Below are 20,211 nucleotides of genomic sequence, written 5' to 3'. Positions count from 1 at the left end.
ATATCTTTCATGCAGTATCTTTGGTTCCTGGTGCAGAACTTCATATATATGAGAAAATAATATGCATGATCATAATGTTGTTCTCATTCATGACCAGTAACTATGGAAATGGCATAGAACAATGCGAGATTTCTCGCTTTAGCAAACACAGACTTGTAACTGTTGCTGATCACTGAAAAATATGTGCAATTCAGTTCCAGTAAATATATTGGAAGATTACAATTGTCTGCCAACATTATGGTAACCAGGTCAATTAAGAAGTCATAACATGAATACAATTTCCATCAATTTCTTTACTATGAGACAATAGTCTTCAATATTACATGACTTGTGCCTGGTTCTAAAGTCCATCAATACTTTAGAACGATGCACAATCCATATAAATTTGTATATTATTAAAGTGCAGTTTTTTTAACATATTTTGATACAGTCTGACACATAAGTTATTTGTTATGCTTTTGTTGCATCATTATGAACCTGAGTTGATTACCTTGCTGGTAATATTTGGACATATGTGCTTTTGAAGCTACAGTATTTTATTTTTAGTTGTGCACATCTACACAGACTGTTTTCATTCCTATTCAGAATTAGAATGTATGGACTTTTCCAGCCCCATATATGTGAGTATTGCTTAATCACAAGAGCTAATCAAGTTGCTTTTTCTTCATTTGCATATAAGATAATGTAGTTTTTGTTTACCAGACATAGTAGTTTACAACACCTGTAATATATTTTTATAAATTTTGATGAAACACCTACGATATGCATGATTTGTAGCCAAATTTTGACATGCACTCTATCAAGTGATATTATTAGCCATTGCTTTTAAAAAGCAGGTAAGAAAGACAGATCTACCCTTGAAAGGTTTTTCCTTTGCTTACCTGCACACATTCAAACATCAGCACTATGCACTTTGTGATTATTCCCTTTAAATGAATCCTTTTGTGGTGACGTAGAAAATCTTATCATAAGCACTTGGTGTATATTTTGTCAAAACAAGCTCACAATTGTCATTACTGTGTTTATCATTATGAAAAGAAGAAAAAAATATGGAGGTTTCTCCAGTGAACAACAACAATCACACACACACACAGAGAAATGTCGAGTTTAGTCATATGAACAACAAGAATGACACACACACATACACACACACACAGATGTTGAGTTTAATCGTGAAAGAACACATGCATTGTTTTTATAGTAGTATCTTTGAAGGCAGTGTAGCTGCCATGCATTTATGCACTTAAATATGTGCATACAAATTCCATATAAGATACAAATTCCATTTACTTAAGATAGACCAGGAAATGAATTTGCACAGACTATGCAGTTACCATGGTACTTTATTCCAATTGCCTTAACATATTAACCCCAGGAGCTTTTTGTCATTTTTGCCTGAAAATCAAGTAGGAAACACATTTTGAAAGCTATTTCTGAATAGACTCGAAAACACCAAATTCCCGGTCATCTTTCAATAACATACTGCCTATTTGTGTTAGAAACATTGTTTTTCATTGGCTATTTGACTCGTGTGTGAGCAGAAGGGTAAAAGTTGGATTTTTTATTATTTTTGTTATTTTCATTTTTTTTGTGTTGGAAAAACAGAGCCATTATTTTTATATGGAGACCACTCTTTATTCCAAAATGCCCATCTAATCCTACTTTTTGCAAAGGCTCATCTGTCTGTTTGGAGTTCATACTGGTTTACTTTAGATCTGAGACCAAAAAGTCTAAAATCCAGATACAAAATCGGATTCCGACCACGGTTGAATTTTGGGTTTAAAAAAGTCGGGTCCAGAAAATGAGGTTTTTTATCTGCATTTTGTAGTGCAACTAGATATTCCAGATTATTTGGTATTAATGTAGAGCTATACCTGTCTACCTTTTTATAATACCACCCACTTTAGTGTATCATGCATGACCATGACGCTACAGAGCTTGGCAGTAGGCTACTACCTCCAGCCCCGTAAAGTTGTCACTAGGGGTTAATGTGTTAACACTAAATAATGTATTTGTGTTGCTGTGGCATAAATCACCAAAACAAAAAACCAAAAGTATAACATTCAATATAAACACATTACCATATGCTCCTGTTAGCACCTTGAATTGAGAGAGGAACTCAAACCTCATCAGAAAGTGTTTGTTTTGTTCTTTATCAGAGCATCTACCACCAGTGATTTCATTTCTTTAATGTTGCCACAGTTATAGATAAAAAAAGTATCATATTTGTCTCCCTTTACATATATCAACAAGAAACTCTAAGCACATATCAAATTTATCTTTGATCAGAATTATCATCTAAGTTTTGAATAACTACTTTTTGTCACATGTCTTTTGCTTAAATGTTGGTCAGATGACAATGATGTGATCAAAACAACCTTTAATTCAGTCTCTGTTAGATTTAGTGCAATATTTTATTTTAATTACCATGTTTACTGTATATATATATATATATATATATATATATATATATATATATATATATATATATATATATATATTGGTACACCGTAATTGTTGGGACACCATAAATTAATTTTTAAAGTAATATTTTTGTGCATTGTATGCTCTGGGACACATCTTTTCTTTTGAGTCATAAGTCGTGGGACACCTTTTAAATCATTTGAAAATTACATGTTAGAAAATGCACTCAAAATTAAATTTTATTTAAAAAATATTAAACATGTGTACATTAGAATAATTCTTTAATCCATTTCATTATCATATCATAAACCCAACCCTTCTCCTGCATACATATGATCCATCCTTGTGGTGCATGAAAATTTGTTTGATGAAAAAATGATCATTTGAGGTAATACATCTCCTGAAGCAGAAACTACAAAGTTTATGTTAAGATTTTTTTTTCTGTACCAGATGTGTGAATTACCCCACTTTTAATTCCCTTCTTATCAACAGTCTATCAGATGTGTGAATTACCCCACTTTTAATCCCCTTCTTATCAACAGTCTACCAGATGTGTGAATTACCCCACTTTTAACCCCCTTCTTATCAATAGTCTGCCAAGGAATGAGATCAAAGTACACTGGAGTGCCATTTAAAATCATCTTATGTTCTGGCCTTCAAGAATTCATCAAATGATTATATTTTTTCTCAAAATCATCTGGGAAATGCTGGGTCATCAATGTCCATACATGATGTACTAGATTGTGTGACTTTAGAAGTTGTTTGTTTCAAAGTGTTTTCAAAATTTACTTGAATACTGGTAAAAGGAACCAAAGTTGGCCAACCTCGTATAGTAAAACATTTTGGCACACATAAAAGAATCCAAATCATGTTCTGAGGTTAGCTTGCTATGTAATAAAATAATCATTGTATTTTATATCCTGTCAGTAAGTTCAAACTAGTTTATTGCTTGCTGCCGGTTGTGTTTATTTACCACATGGGCTTCTATTTGCTTGTCATCTGTAATCTTAATTGATACAAACAGGCATTGATGTTTGCAGGATGAATACTATTCACAGCAGTAATTTGCTTTAATAATACTTTTTGTAACCCATGCTAGTCAAAAGATTGTCATTTGTACTGACAGCGAATGTAATTTTGAACAATGATTTTTATTTGCGAGATACTGTCAAATAGTTAATCTGGATATAATACAGTCTTAGTTAATTTGCACCTTAAACCATATCATGTGTGAAAAGCAGGTGCCTTCAAGCAATAGGTTGATATTTCCCTCTTCACTCTCTCATTTGTGATTTTGTTGGATCCATTTTTCAGTCTGACACAATATTCAAACCATTGAGTACAACCTAAAAGGATTTGTTTCTCTGAATGTATGTCAGTGAACAATGACTTGTGTGTTATCTGACACACACAATATACACAACAGTATGGATGCATACACTACATATATGATATATATTTTCTTTAACGTTTACAATGAAAAAAACCGAGGAATAAATGATAACAATACACGGTTAGCTTCTTCCATTTTATTATCAAATAAGCACTTGTGTTTATCTATTTTATTGCAACATGCATTGGGTGTGGGTGTGTGTGTGTGCAAATTCAACACAAATTTATATATTTTTTAAGTCCTTGGAGATATGATCTAGGTGAAAAACAGGTTCACCGTAAGGTCTGGAACAGTACGAAAATTCATTTTATCATGTCCAAATATATGATAAATATGGTAGTCACTCCACAAATAATCATGTGTAAAATAGAATTGATGTAAGTTAATTTTTGTTCACGTTAACCTGACCATGAAAAAGATATAGATATGTATGTCAGTGAACAATGCCTTGTGTGTTATCGTGGATATATATTTTCTTTAACATTTACAATGAAAAGAAACAGAGGAATAAATGATAACAATACATGGTTAGCTTCTTCCAATTTATTATCAAATAAGCATTTGTGTTTATCTATTTTATTGTAACATGCATTGGGTGTGTGGGTGTGTGTGTGGTGTGCAAATTCAATGCAAATTTATATCTTTTTTAAAGTCCATGGAGATATGATCTAGGTGAAAAAGAGGCTCACCATAAGGTCTGGAACAGTACGAAAATTCATTTTATCATGTCCTAATATACAATAAATATGGTAGTTACTCCACAAATAATCATGTGTATTTGTATATGTGTAAAAGAGAATTGATGTTATTTAATTTTTGTTCGTGTTAACCTGACTATGAAAAAGATATAGATATGCATTTTGTGAGAATCCACATTTCCTTTTGTTTTGATTTGAAAACACTGGTCAACAGTGAAATCATTACTGACTTGAAAAGGCCCTAATCTGTAGTATTTTGGTGTGCCGAACACGAATATAACCATGAAAAATTTGTATTGGCTCTCGTTTTGAAGATATTCATATACCTCATTTTCTATGTTTCACTGTGTAAATTTCTCCAGTAGGACTGCAGCAACATCCGGAATAATGATGTAACATTGCATAATACCATCATGCTCACATCATCCACAGCTGATTGCATCATTTTCTGATGCAATGCAATACTAATGCCATGCGGCTGCTGAAGTAAGTTGACGTCAGCAGTGTACTATACATGTGTAGGCCTATTATACTAATGCCAGGCGGCTGCTGAAGCTGACGTAAGCAGTGTACTATATAAAGCCCAATCAGATAGGTTCAGCATTTAAAATATTTTAGACGTTGTGCGAGACAGTTCAAGCTACTGTTACATAAAACTTATTATTTTATCCATTTACGTACAATAAAGAACAGTAATGCCTCGAAAGTGTGTTAATACCGCGGACAATTTTTGCTATATTTGTGGGGAAGTGACATTTGCCAACCAGAAGAAAAGTATCAATTCTCAAGTGAAGAAGGCATATCATCTTTACTTTGGATGCAAGGTTGGTGACCAAGACAAGCCTTGGGCTCTGCATATATGCTGTGCTACATGTACAACACAGCTTTCACAGTGGTTGAATTGCAAAAGGTCATCAGTGCCGTTTGCAGTCCCAATGGTGTGGAGAGAGCCAAGCAACCACCTAAATGACTGTTACTTCTGCTTGGTTCCTCCTCTTTCCGGCGGAATAACGAAGCGAAAGAAGTCGAGAATAGTCTACCCAAACATTCCGTCTGCATTGAGACCAGTTCCACATGGTGAGGGACTTCCTATTCCAGAACCTCCAGCAGAATATTCTCTTGATTCATCTGACGAAGACAAAGGTGAGTCGACCTGTTCTTCTCCTGGTCCATCAGCATGCAGTGATCCAGATTTTCACTGTGGTGCATCATCAACCCCACACAGAATAACACAGGAAGAAATAAATGACCTGATTCGTGATTTGGACTTATCAAAGAACAAGGCAGAATTGCTAGGATCAAGACTCCAACAATGGAATCTTCTAGAAGAAGATGTCACAATTACTGCATATCGAAAGCGCCACCAGCAATTGGAGCCTTTCTTCAGAAAGGAAAGTAATCTGATATTCTGTTCCGATATTGAGGGCCTCATGAATGCTTTAAAAATCACTCGTGACCCACAAGAATGGAGACTATTTGTGGACTCTTCGAAACTGAGTCTCAAGGCTGTGCTTTTGCACAATGGAAACATTCTTCCATCTATTCCAGTAGCGTATGCTGTCCACATGAAAGAGACATACGATAACTTAAGGCAACTACTGAATTCCATTGAGTATAACAAGTACAGCTGGCACCTCTGTGGTGATTTGAAGGTAGTTGCCCTTTTAATGGGACTGCAGCAAGGATATACAAAATACATGTGTTTCTTATGCGAGTGGGATAGCCGAGCAAGGAAAATGCACTACATGAGGAAGGAATGGACTCACAGGCAGAATGTAGCCATTGGAGAGAAGAATATCCAACACCCAGCTCTGGTTGAGGCTCAGAAAATCTTGCTACCACCCCTTCACATCAAACTAGGTTTGATGAAGAACTTCGTGAAAGCCACTGACCGGACTTTGCCAGCATTCCGATACCTGCATGAAAAATTCCCTCGACTCAGCGAAGCAAAGATTAAAGAGGGAGTTTTTGTGGGTCCTCAGATTCGAGAGCTTTTCAAAGATGACCGGTTCAACAACTTGCTGGAAGGTGACGCGAAACAAGCATGGAATGCTTTTCGCCTAGTTTCTACAAACTTCCTCGGAAATGTTAGGGCAGAAAACTATAAGGAACTAGTAGAAGACATGTTGATGAAGTATAAGAAACTTGGCTGCAATATGTCTCTAAAGATTCACTTCCTTCATTCCCATTTGGATTTCTTTCCTAGCAACTGTGGTATTGTTAGTGATGAACACGGCGAACGTTTTCATCAAGATATCGCAACAATGGAACAAAGATACCAGGGAAAATGGTCCACTACAATGCTGGCTGACTACTGCTGGACACTCCTCAGAGATGCTCCCGAACAGCTGTACAAGAGACAGGCGAAGAAATCTAAGATGTAGTCAATGACTTGATTTTTTATAGGTAGGCTATTACAGTTGACCTTTTACTATTGGAATGCATTTCGTTATGTAAATATTAATTTCTTGCAGATTACAAAAAAACTAGAGCCAATTTTGCAATTTGACTGTCATATTCGTGTTCAGCACATAAAAATTGGTAAGAATTGACTAATTTTATTTCAGTAACATGACTTTTGTAAAAATTTGTTGTCCAGTGAAATAGATGCCTTGTGGTATGTTGGGTAGTATTAGGCCACTTTCATGCAGTCATTTATCTTGTGTACTTTCAAATGCAGACAGATGCAATCAATATTTGTGAAGCAAATTGCTAACACTTTGCTGCTAATTTCTCTTTTCTTGTTGCTTATCTAAGAAATGTATAGTGTCTTCTGTAAAATTGTACATTAATTGAAACTTAGGGACTAAAACCATGTTTGTTGGACCTTCTTCATTGTTGAGTTATTTATCTTTTGAGGATACTTTTTCCATTTGTTTTGCGTGTTATCAAAACTACCTTTCAGCTCATTATTGGAGACTCCAGCATGATTAAAACTGTATTATATTATGTGTTTATGATTCCATCTTGAAAATTGTCATTATGGCTTAAATGTTCAGGTTCCAATCAATGGTAACCATTTGACCTAGTGTTGTACTGTCTTTTCTTTAATTTTCATTCCACTGTATACAAATTTAAATGGGACATTAAGGTGATATTTTTCAATCATCAACTGTATATTTTATTAAATTTACGTGGAAAAAATACCATGAAAATCTATTACCTTTTTTTCTTCATCTCTGATTTTGATTCTGATATTCAGTCTGTCAGTTGTGCCCCTCTATAATTATGTATAATTTCCATAAACGGTATGCAAAACAAAGTCTCAGTTGTGCCCCTCTGTAATTATGTATAATTTCCATAAATGGTGTGCAAAACAAAGTCTCAGTTGTGCCCCTCTGTAATTATGTTGTTGTTGCTGTTGTTGTTGGGTTTAACGCCATTTTTCAGCACAAGATAGGCTATACATGGCGGCCAGTATAACTGGTGGAGGAAGAACCCTGAAAAACCCAGGGAAGAACCACCGACCCACGAGAAACTACTGGCAGGCTTTCCCACGTACCCGTGCTAGCCGAGCCTTGGACTCGAACCAACACAGACAGAGGTGAGATGGCAGTGATCCGGAATGGTGAGCACTGTAGACCACTCGGCCACTCGGGGCCCCTGTAATTATGTATAATTTCCATAAACGGTATACAAAACAAAGTCTCAGTTGTGCCCCTCTGTAATTATGTATAATTTCCATAAACTATATGCAAAACAAAGTCTCAGTTGTGCCCCTCTGTTATTATGTATAACTTCCATAAGCGGTATGCAAAACAAAGTCTCAGTTGTGCCCCTCTGTAGTTATGTATAATTTCCATAAACTATATGCAAAACAAAGTCTCAGTTGTGCCTCTCTGTATTTATGTATAATTTCCATAAACGGTATGCAAAACAAAGTCTTAGTGTAACATAATGTTAATAGGCACAGTCATGAGCTGATGTAAATAATAACCATTACACAAATTGCATTTTTTGTTATTGACTTGATATAAATAATAACCATTACACAAACTGCATTTTTTGTTATTGACTTGATATAAATATTAAGCATTACACAAACTGCATTTTTTTCATTGACTTGATATAAATAATAACCATTACACAAACAGCATTTTTTGTCATTGACTTGATATAAATAATAACCATTACATAAACTGCATTTTTTGGTACTGACTTGATATAAATATTAACCATTACACAAACTGCATTTTTTGTCATTGACTTGATTGAGGAAAATGTGTAGGTTCTGGGTTTCAGAAACCTCCAGCTGTATCTGGTAAAGTAGATGCTAGTATAGGTCTCTGGCTATTAAATCAAACAATTTAGAATTCTAGTTGGGTTATATTCTGTGTAATTGCTACTCAAAGTAACTGTAACTTTTGAGTAGTCTTTCTAACATTAAATGTCAATACCTCCTTCATTGTCACCATTTGCAGTCCTTCCTCTTTGACTCTTTTATTGTATATTTTAAGGTTGGTAAAGATTGTTTTTGAGTTCATCCAAATATTGTAACAACATTCTATTCTTTTTTAATGAAGTGGATAGTTTGCTATTTCTATTATCAGTTGGATTGGTAAAGTTTATTTAGTTTTCACTGAGTGAGTCATTTGTATTATAATTTTCTTGGTGTTCACCATTCGTATATGAATTTTTTTCAGATCATTTTCTTTAAAGATTTTTATGTCAGATGTTTTTCATTGGTGCTTTTTTAAAAATGCATTAGTATTAATTATTCTTGTTGATGATCAGAATCCCATAACTGATGTTCTAAACCCATTGAATGTTAGTGGAACATCTATACCAGTATTCCTGATTAACAGTCTAGTAAATTTCAATGTATTTTTTAAAGTCTGTTATTTTAAAAGCAGATGTAATGTGTGTTTAGTTGTCAGTGGGGATTCTACGTGATCCTTCAGGGCAATAAAAAGACAAGACATAAATAATGAAGTAAAATTGAGTAAAGAAGTAAAATTAAAAATGAGTATTTTAAAAATTAAAATGATTAAAGAAATATAATTAAACTAATGAGTGTTGGAGTAAATTACAGTGTTAAGTTGAAAAGAGAATTCTCCTTTTTAGCAGACCATTTGTATGTTAATTCTAATTCTCCCTGCTAACTCTAGAACACAGGAAGTCAAAGTTATGTAAAATAAACTAGTCAGATTGGCTCTTCAAATTTTGGACAAACATAATAGTTCAGAAATGCATTTATTTTTCATTTATGTCATTGATATGACTTACAGTGGTCAACAGTGTTGGTGATAACAGTATAAAGAGATTAATGATTAAATATAGATGTAAATGGTGCAGAGAATCTGTTCACCATTGGAAAGGAACTTCATAATTGGGGGTGCATGGCAGTAAGAAGATTAAAAACTTATTGAAAAACAAAGCCAGAGGACTCCCATAAATACTGATAACCTGATTCATTACTAAGGACTTCCTGAGGACTCCCATAAGCACTGATAACCTGATTAATGAGGACTCCCATAAGGACTTCCTGAGGACTCCCATAAACACTGATAACCTGATTCATTACTGAGGACTCCCATAAGGACTTCCTGAGGACTCCCATAAACACTGATAACCTGATTCATGACTGCCTCATTTGTAAGGTTGAGAGAAATATGACATTTTTCCAAAGATGTTAATTGGATTTTAAGAATGGATTGGTTCATTTTGCAAGAGAAGGACTCTTAATGCAAAGAGGAGATTAATTATAAAGCTTGTCAGAAGGATAAAACACAATAGAGATTCATATAGCTAACATGGTTAAGTGTAAACATTTATTATATCCACCTTAGATTCTCTCATTAGATACAGACTTGTTTTATATGATCAAAGTTGAAAAACAAATGAAAAAAAACATATAGTGAACCTATAATTTTCAGATGTTAAGTCATTACAAGGACATGCGGTTTCATTCTTGTCTTGCCACCCATTCATCCACAGTCCCAGAAAGCATGCTTAGAAATGATAACATGCTTCTACAGACTAAACTGCATTTTCGTGTGATAAATGTAGTAGATTCTAGGATTAATGATACACAATTACCATGCCTACTCATGGGTCTCAGGAACCCCAAGTTTTAGGTAGAAACACTTGAGGGGCCCTGGGGGGGCTGAGTGGTAAATTTTTAGGTAGAAACACATGAGGGGCCCTGGGGGGCTGGGTGGTTTAAAGTGCTTACTTTTACCATTTACTACCATCTCACCTCTGTCAAAGTCTCGGCCTTGTCCAGTGTGAGATGTGAGAAAGCTTGCCAATAATTTCCTGCTAACATGCTAATGACATGTGTGATGCTGGTCCAAATCTCTTTAAACAAGACCATGTAGTGTGTTTGGGAATTAAAAATCATGTTTTTCATGTGACACATCATTTTATGGAGGATATGCACCAATATGGGTACAAGACAACATAATGCTTATGATAGAATAATTAAGTTCAAAGTTACAGATGTTGATAAGACACATAACAATTACACTGGAGAAGGTGAATTTGGTGTTATCAGAGAAACAGGTGTGTGACTGGCACAAGAAAAAGTCAGTGAAAGGTGATAGTGTGCCAGGCATCTAAAGAAAATTCTATTGGAGATTGTGATCAAGACCTTTAAGAAATGAGGTATTCCCCATGCTGTGCAAAATGATGGAGGTTGACAAACTCTTCAGTGATTTCATTAATGACACCAACACCACAGCACCTGCTGATGACAGTAAAGACAAGGAATCAGAATGGTATGCGGAATCAAGTGCCAGATTATGTTTACAATAACTGGATGACAGTAGAGGGATGCAGAACCTTATATTGATGACATGGATGAAAAGGATGAATTCTTGAGCTTTGAACCATATGACATTTGACAGTGACATTTATAGGTTACTAGGAATTACAAAAATGTGGACTTAACATTCACTGTTTGTGTTGGGAATGTTCCAGTGTTCGGAAATAATGTTACATGGCATTGTGAATTGTATCATTATGGACACAACCTTTGTACCAATATGTGATCTACATTCAAATGCATGGATTTGTCTAATAAATGGATTTAAAATGTTAAGCATTATGTATTTTGTTTCACGAAAATGGACAAAATGTATAATTTGTCACTTTATTTGTGCCATTCAACTCAATAATATTCTTGCATACATTTTACACTGGTTTTGTCCTTATTTGTCCTATTAATCTATTTATCCAGCTTGTCTTTTTTTTTTCTAAAATGCAACTCCAACACACTGATGACAAGTCACACCATAGAGATGGATTTGATTTGCAAATTACACATCTACTTAAAGGAGGGTCAAAGAAAATTAGCCTTTTGCAGCCATACAAAGGAGGGAGGAGGGTGAATTATAGTCAGGTTGACTTATAATAAGTATATATATAGTATATTCTATAAAGTAAATATTTATTCATTTAGAAACACAATTTCAATCTTTTTTATCTATGATCTGCTGGTCTGATTTAGGCAAAACGTTCAGAAGATTTAAAGTTTTTGTCTGGATTGTACTTGGAATCTGTTTTTCTTTGTTATGACCTGGGGGAAAAAAAGGATTGTTCAATTTCATTTGTAAGGCAGATGAGCATGCTGAATCAGCATAATATCATTCATTTGACAAAGGCTTGAATTATTCCTGGATCAGTAGTCTTCTTTTTGGTACCAGTGCTTTTAGATGGTTATTTTATGCTTCTCGTGATAGTCTTCATATATTTCATAGATGCTTATGTGACAATTTAGAAGGATTATCTTTCTTAGTAGATATTAGTTTGAATCGTTCTTTTAACTTCAGCTATCATTTTTGGCATATAAACCTTCTTTATTACTTTTGAAGATGTGCTCATAATTTTGTTTTCTAAAGTGACAAAATCATTCACTTATTTACATTGCAAATTATATATGTATATCTTTTTCGTATTTCTGAAATATTTATGACAGTTGCTCACTTAGTAAAATATTGGGCAACCAAATAGCACTTACTGCTGTAAATAACCAATACTTTGTTTTTAATTTCACAGAAATCTGCCAGATCATGTATTTGGATCACATGCATATTACTGTTGTTTTCTCTTAATCAACATCGAGGAAGTTAGACACATACAGTCTATGGTAAATTCATGTCATTCAGAAGAATAGGAATCTTTGCCTGGAAATGACAAATACAAATGTGATCAGTGCAGATTAACATGGTTATGCTTCACTGATGTTATGAAAAGTGAATATGTCAAATTGTGTGAGCTTCATAAATATTCACAACTTTTCTGCCTATCACTCCATTAGTCCAGTGTAAAGATTTTAGAACTTGTGCATGTTTTTGTTCAATAAAAATGGGTTGATAAGAAATAGTCTCATATGGCTAATATAGAGTTGTGTTTTTATGCCAAGTCTACTTGTAGTAGATGGCAAATGTACGGTAAAATAAATACCAATCTTATCTTGGTCAGAAGAATGTACATACCTTCGCATGTGCCATTTCATTTTTAATTATTTTTTTGTAATATTTGTAATATTCTCTTTGTAATATTTGCTACCATATGACTGAAATTACTGAGGATTTGCCTAAAAATTTTGTTAATTGATTGCAGTTGCCAACCCGGAAAACGGAACAGAGACAGTATTATCAGCGAAACTACATATTCTTAAAAGAGCAGTTAGAACCATTGAACAAAATAGTGGATGAAATTATCAGCCGGGGTTGCAGGAACAACCTTTTCTCTGAACGAATTCGAGAAGCTAAATCCAGAGAACTGAGAGCAGACATACTACTTAAGTATGCAGCAGATCATTTGAGTCAGGAAATATTTGAATCTATTCTTAAAGTATCAGATTATGGTCATCTAATAGATGACCTCAGGAAAGGCACAGCTTTGAAATCTTCCATCTCCGAGGGTAATCTTCTTTATATTTACTGTCAGTTTATTTTTTCAAATGGAAGCAGGAATAAAGCTTCAACAGTTTGATTAAAGTGTCCGTCATTTTATTTTATTAGGTCTTTATTTAATGAGATGGCTATCCAGTCTTGTAAAGCCAGTGTTAAAACAAAATTACATATGTGTGTTGTTTACAGTTTGTAATTGCTGTTGAGATTAATATTACCTCTTCAGTAACCCAGTGTTATGTTTGGTTACTATAATCTCAACAGGATCTCTACATCAGAGTATTGCAAGTATTCTAAATGGCAAATGAAATTCTTGATTGGTTTTTTCACAGGTTGTTATCCCATGGCTATATTTCTCAAATACTATGGAGGTTAAACAGAATCATACTGTTAGTGATTGGCTGACCATTCAGTTTAGCCATCTTTACAAATGGTGGCTGTGGGTCATATTTGCAGTGACCATTATCTAGTAAATATATTCTGTACAGATTAGCAGTTTGGTTCTAACCATGAAGCCATCGCCCCGGTGGCCTAGTGGTTAGTGTATCTGGACATAGTACACAATATATTTTACTATATGTTCTCTACATTTGTTTCTCAGTACTGACCTTTCCACTGTGTGACAATCAATGCAAATCATATGTTAATCTAAAATAACTTCAAAGATGACTTCACGGTGAAGTTCTTGTCAAAGGTTGACCTGCTCTTTTTTTAGATGATTGACTGTCAACATAACAGCATGTAAATAGAACACATATTTCACTTCCGGATCATCACCAAGGCCTTATTACTCATTGTGCACTGTCGCCAAGATACATACAGACAACAACACCCTGAGCTCATATTATCAAGAATAAACAGTTACCTTTAAATCCTTACCAAAAATGCATAAATAAAACTCTTCTATCACCACCAAAATGAGAGAGGAAAAAATGTTCTAAAAATAGACTAGAACTACATTCGTGGGTACTGAACTGGAAGTATTAATTGTGATGTAATTCCTGACAGGTTCCATGTTTTACGCCAATTTTAGTCAAACTTTTATATTTGCATGCTATACCTATTTCAACTTCATGCATGAAGTCTTTTTGAATTTCCTTGCAAACAAAACATGAGACACCTGTCAGAAAGTATGTAGTGCTGGTGTTCCACAGGGTGCTAGTTCTGGTCCAAGTGCTCTTGAGAAACCAAAACTAAATTTGCTATATCTTCCTTAATTATAGGAATTTTTCAATGCAGTAAAAACCTAATTGTGATACAAGATAAGCCCTGTCTGAAAATATGTTTGAAAATTACAAATATTGATAAATTCAATTTTAATGGCAAATTAAATAAACATTTAAATTTTAAAAACTAAATTTTATTGAAAACTTAAATTTTCATACAAGTTTTAAAACACAGTTTGACAAATTTTAGACAGAAAAGTTGACTAATGAATGATATTTAAAACAAATGGTAGTTTGGGTCTGTATAACTGATAACATTTTCCCCAGGGGTAGTGAAGCATCATAGCTCATAGTGATTTTGGCAGCAAACTGCAATATGCCTGTCCAGATGCATATAGGTGTACACACTAAAGAAACACTGACAGATGCTATGTTCCACATTTATTGTGTCAGGTACTTAGGCAGTTGTTTCCATAACTAATAGCACATTCAGATTTAAAGTTCTGATGGGACCACTACCATGTTTTATAGCAAAAATGCATTCCATTTCAATGTCGATAACAACAAAAGGTGGCAGTGGGATAGGAAAATAGTTTCTAGGGAGGTTCTACCTTACTGAAAAATGGTGCTGATCTCTCTCATGAAAACCTAAGCCATGTCTTTGAGGTGCCATATATCAGTGTGGTGATATGAACTAATCTTGGTCACTTATGGCAGTACACTGCACATGCCCTTATGAAACCATGCTATTACCACCAGACTACTGGAGAGCTTCCAAGCTGATCCAACTCTAACACTTTGTTCCAGATACCAGGTTAGACCTGAAAAGATACAATATGTTTCACTTAATTCAAGAAAACAGTAAGATCTATGTAAATGAAGTTAAAATGTGTTAGATATGGTGATTTCAAATTAACATTAAGGTTGCAAGCATGGGGGAAAATATTAAACTTGACAGAGTGACACTCAGAAATGTGAAGCAATGGCCACGTATTAAAGTGTTAAATTCATCCTAAAAATATATGAGGTTTCTAGAAGCACATTTAGTCATTTACAAGTTAAATAACTAATCAGGTAGACTATGTATCATAAAGTTTAAGGCAATGTTGGGGCGGTGAGGTTTGATCATTGGTGTAAACATTATTACATACCAGTATACAGGAAAGTCAAGTGACAATGTACTAAATTAGAATGTGTTACTATAAGCAATCTTATTCATGAGGGAAATAACAATTTTGGATATTGTAAGTGAATACAGCCAAATGTGGTCATACAAATCAACTATAGGTACCAATATATCCTATATCATCAGCTAAATGTGAAATTCTGATCCCCAAAACTTGTAAACAAGGATGGAAATTTACATATGTGGGACATATACAATGTACTTGTTAAGATCAAATGTGCAAACATAATTCAAATGATCCATTTGAACATTTATATGGTATTTTTAAGAGTGTTGGTTACCAATTATGAAGCTCATTGATTGAATGGAATCAGATATCAGCTGATGTTTCAATACCGCACTCTGTCAAAGTACTAAATTGAAATATGTTACCATACATAGGCATATTCATGATGAAAATAACATTTTGGGATATTTTCAGTGCACATAGCCATAAATGTGCCTTACAGATTCACTATAGGTACAATGTCAGCCTATATGATGTACTGAATGTGAACTTTTGATCCCAAACATTCTAAAATGGATGGATATTTGTACATGTGGGATATGTAACCATGTACAAAGTTAAATTCAAATAATTTGTTTGAATGCTTTTTATGTAATCTTTAGAGAGTCAGTTAACAAATAGTATTAGTAATTAATAATGCATAAAGCAAGATGGATCATTAGAATTCCCATAACATCATATAGGCCACAATGCCACACTACACCAATCGATATCTTAACCTAACTGAACAATAAAATGGAATGATTTTTGTGTTCAACTTACATCATTTTGCTTTTTTCTTACATCCAAGGGTAAATATCCCTGGGGGAAGCATATTTAATCCCTTTGACCTGTATTTCATTCTCAGACAGTTTAAAATGATTTAGTAGAGAACTTGAGTAGGTTCTAGTATAAAGTTTTCATCACTGTCCTCTCACTAAATACCTTATAACTATGTTTATAAACAATTACTGAAGGCTATACAAGCAGATGTGTGTTACTCAGGAAGTGACCCCATCATAAACACATAAATTAACTGCTTGGACCCCTAATAAATAGTCTGAATGGCCAATACAAATTATAATTTTGTCTTCATGTATTTTTAATGAAGGTCTCATTTTGACTACAAAGATATTTTCTCTGACAAAATGTGACAGAAATCCAACATTGGAGCTTTTATATGGTGTAGGAATATATACATGCTGATAACATTTAATATGATTCCCAAAAATATTATATATGTGCATTTTAGGGTTTTTTAAAATTATTTTTGATATTTTTTTAAAATTTTATTAAAATTTTTAAAATAAAAATTAATTTTTTACTTTTAATTTCATTTTTATATTTTAAAAGTCAATATACATGACATATTAAAATTTCATGTGTCTATCATTAATAATAAAGATTTTATACCAATTTAAACTTTGCTCCAATACTGCCCTGACAGGACATAGTACACAATTAATTTTACTATATGTTCTCTACATTTGTTTCTCAGTACTGACCTTTCCACTGTGTGACAATCAATGCAAATCATATGTTAATCTAAAATACCTTCAAAGATGACTTCACGGTGAAGTTCTTGTCAAAGGTTGACCTGCTCTTTTTTTAGATGATTGACTGTCAACATAACAGCATGTAAACAGAACACATATTTCACTTCCGGATCATCACCAAGGCCTTATTACTCACTGTGCACTGTCGCCGAAATACACACAGACAACAACACCCTGAGCTCATATTATCAAGAATAAATAGTTACCTTTAAATCCTTACCAAAAATGCATAAATAAAACTCTTCTATCACCACCAAAATGAGAGAGGAAAATATGTTCTAAAAATAGACTAGAACTACATTCGTGGGTACTGAACTGGAAGTATTAATTGTGATGTAATTCCATCTGCTTAATTAGGACTGGTCATCCTGGTGTCAGGATTATCTGACTGGGTGGGACATGATGCTACATGTCTGTGGCATGATGCGCCAGTGCTAGACAACACTATAAACTGTCACACTGCAGACATCATAGCGATATGACTGAAAAATTGTTAAAGCTACATTAAAAATCCAAATCGCACACACAGCAGTTTGGCAAACAGTCCACATTTATTAAATAAGGAATATTTTTGGATAGTTATTGCAGACATATTTGATGATTGATTTATACTTTTTTTTCTCCTATTTTGTTTAAATGTTTTTAAAGTGCATGTTGAAACACTCGGTTAAAAAGTTTCAATTTCAACTTTGTTTCAAACCTGTAGACTGGACATTTTCAAAGATTAAGATATTTTTTTTATTAGTACTGCTTAGATTAGTACAATAAAAGTATCGCAATTTGTATCACAGGATAAAGCACTATAAAGTATTGAATGATTGAGAGGGTATAAAATATACATATTTTATAAAAATGACTTTTACTGAGAGTTTTGGTATAATGAAACTGTAACCTAAATATTCAAATATAACTCTGTGGAAACAACAGACTTCTGACAGACGAACTTTGTCATGGACATGTCGATTAATTAAGCTGTGACTGAGCATTAATATGTCAGAAATTATTTTATCAAAAACAATTATAAGAATGTGTTGTGCTATTAACTTTTTTCAACTTAATCATGTTCACCATGTTAATGTTTGTTTCATTTGCATTTCATAGGTATGACAGTAATGCTTCCCAACTTGAAAAACAATTTTGTTCATATAGAATGCACCAGAAACTCTGAATCTTTTAAATATTTAAATTTCACGTTAGTTATCTCATTAGCTCTACATTTACATTATGAATTATTTAACTTATGATTAATTCTTTCTTAACAGATGAAGATGAGATCCATCTGTTGTCCAATTACAGTTTTAAAGAGCTACTTAAAAAGGAACTTGAACCTAAATGTCTGATAGACAGACTTCTGGAGCGTGGGATTTTGAATTTTCTTGACCACGAAGATATCCTTACGACCAATTTCAGGAGAACAAGAGTTGAAAACCTCTTTAGACATTTAGAGGTCCGTTCAAAAGAAGATCATCAAGTTTTTTTTTCAATTTTGAAGGAGAAGTGTCCATCATTATTGGACGAATTTAAAGAATCACAGTCTGCACCACGTAAGTTGCTCTTAGTCTTTTCTAAGAATATGTCTCTCATCAAGAAATCATTTATAATCATTTCAGTTAAGGAGGTGAATATTTGCTTCACTTAGCTATTATACCATCACATGACAAGTCCTGATTCCTCTGCAAAACGAAATTCTTATGATTCAGAAGACAACACTGGACACTGGACATTGTTAAATCAACAATAGCAATCACTGATGTCATAAATGATGGTTAGTTGTCTTAGGTCATAGTTACTTTGCTTTACTAGCATCAATTTAGTGTTAGGACAAAATCATTGGATTATTTTTCTTTATGTTTTTGCATCTTATAGTCACACCTTTTTAGTCAACTGTTTCTAACTGTCATCAAGTGAAGGCATTTAATCAAGAACTAAAGCATTATTTTATATGAACAGAGAACTTAGGATCCTATATATGTTAAAAGTGTCTTATTTACAAAATATGTCCAGTACAGATCATTCAAAGCCTGGAAAAATTCCCGGAAGCAGAGATATTTCGTACACAAAAATTAATGATCAAGAGTCTGAAAACATACCTTTTTAGAGAGGGTACTAAATCTCGGAACATCTGTTCAGTTATAAGTCATATTTTTCTAATACTTGTTCGGATGGTCAAAATAAGATCATTCTTGCTGAAGGTACAAAAATTGTAAACAATGACAGTGAAATATGTGAAATTTAAAATGATTTTTATGTAAATGTAGACACATCCACATATTCCTTTTGACCCTTTAACACCATCAGAATATCAAGGCAATTATGAAAATAGTAATATGGATGTAATTTTTGAATTCAAGCAAGTTATCCATGAGGAAGTATATAAAATGATCGGTTACAATTAAGAAAAACGCTACAGGAGGAGATCAAATTTATGTTAAACTGTTCTTCTTGGCCATATTACAGATCTAATTAACAAAACTATACAATCATATTTTTCCTAATCGTCTGAAGGAAGCTCAAGTACAGTCCTCTTGATAAAAGTAACTAAAGACCTGTCAGCAGTTTACTCATCACATCCAAATTGTTTGAGAAATAGTAAAACTGCTTGGAAATGACATTGATTATCAACTGCAGTTCAATCCACTTGTAAGAAAATCTCTTTAGGAAGCTTCAATTCAACTATATGTCTTCAAATATATTGGTCATAAGCTACCTAGACTCAACAAATTGATGATCTTATATACATTTACCCACTTCACTTTCAACTTCTGTCCCTTAGCCAGGCATTTTTGCAATGACATGAACACAAGATAGTGTGCTTCTGTTTGCTGAGCATTTGGTTTTGTACAAACTATTTGAATCTGTTCAATAATCAAGAACAGATACATGTACTGTTCTCGGCAATGTAAATGTACCTTTTCAAAAACCTTCCATCACATTTTTTCTCTTC

General features: G+C 33.6%; 1 protein-coding gene across 1 annotated transcript in view; it reads left to right on the top strand.

Moving 5' to 3' along the window:
• The window catches only part of LOC149775619 (uncharacterized), a 51,164-nt gene that overhangs the window by 3,211 nt on the left and 27,742 nt on the right, over positions 1–20,211 (top strand). The window contains exons 3-5 of the mRNA XM_089943501.1: positions 9,796–9,860; positions 13,081–13,384; positions 18,530–18,811. Coding sequence (XP_089799627.1) covers positions 9,796–9,860; positions 13,081–13,384; positions 18,530–18,811 — 651 coding nt within the window. The remainder of the gene's footprint in view (positions 1–9,795; positions 9,861–13,080; positions 13,385–18,529; positions 18,812–20,211) is intronic.

Source organism: Sinohyriopsis cumingii, chromosome 19, assembly GCF_028554795.1.
Source record: "Sinohyriopsis cumingii isolate HCF-2022 chromosome 19, ASM2855479v2, whole genome shotgun sequence".
Lineage (NCBI taxonomy): Eukaryota > Metazoa > Mollusca > Bivalvia > Unionida > Unionidae > Sinohyriopsis > Sinohyriopsis cumingii.
The sequence above is the reverse complement of the archived record's forward strand: the minus strand, read 5'-3'. Positions and strand labels throughout refer to the sequence as shown.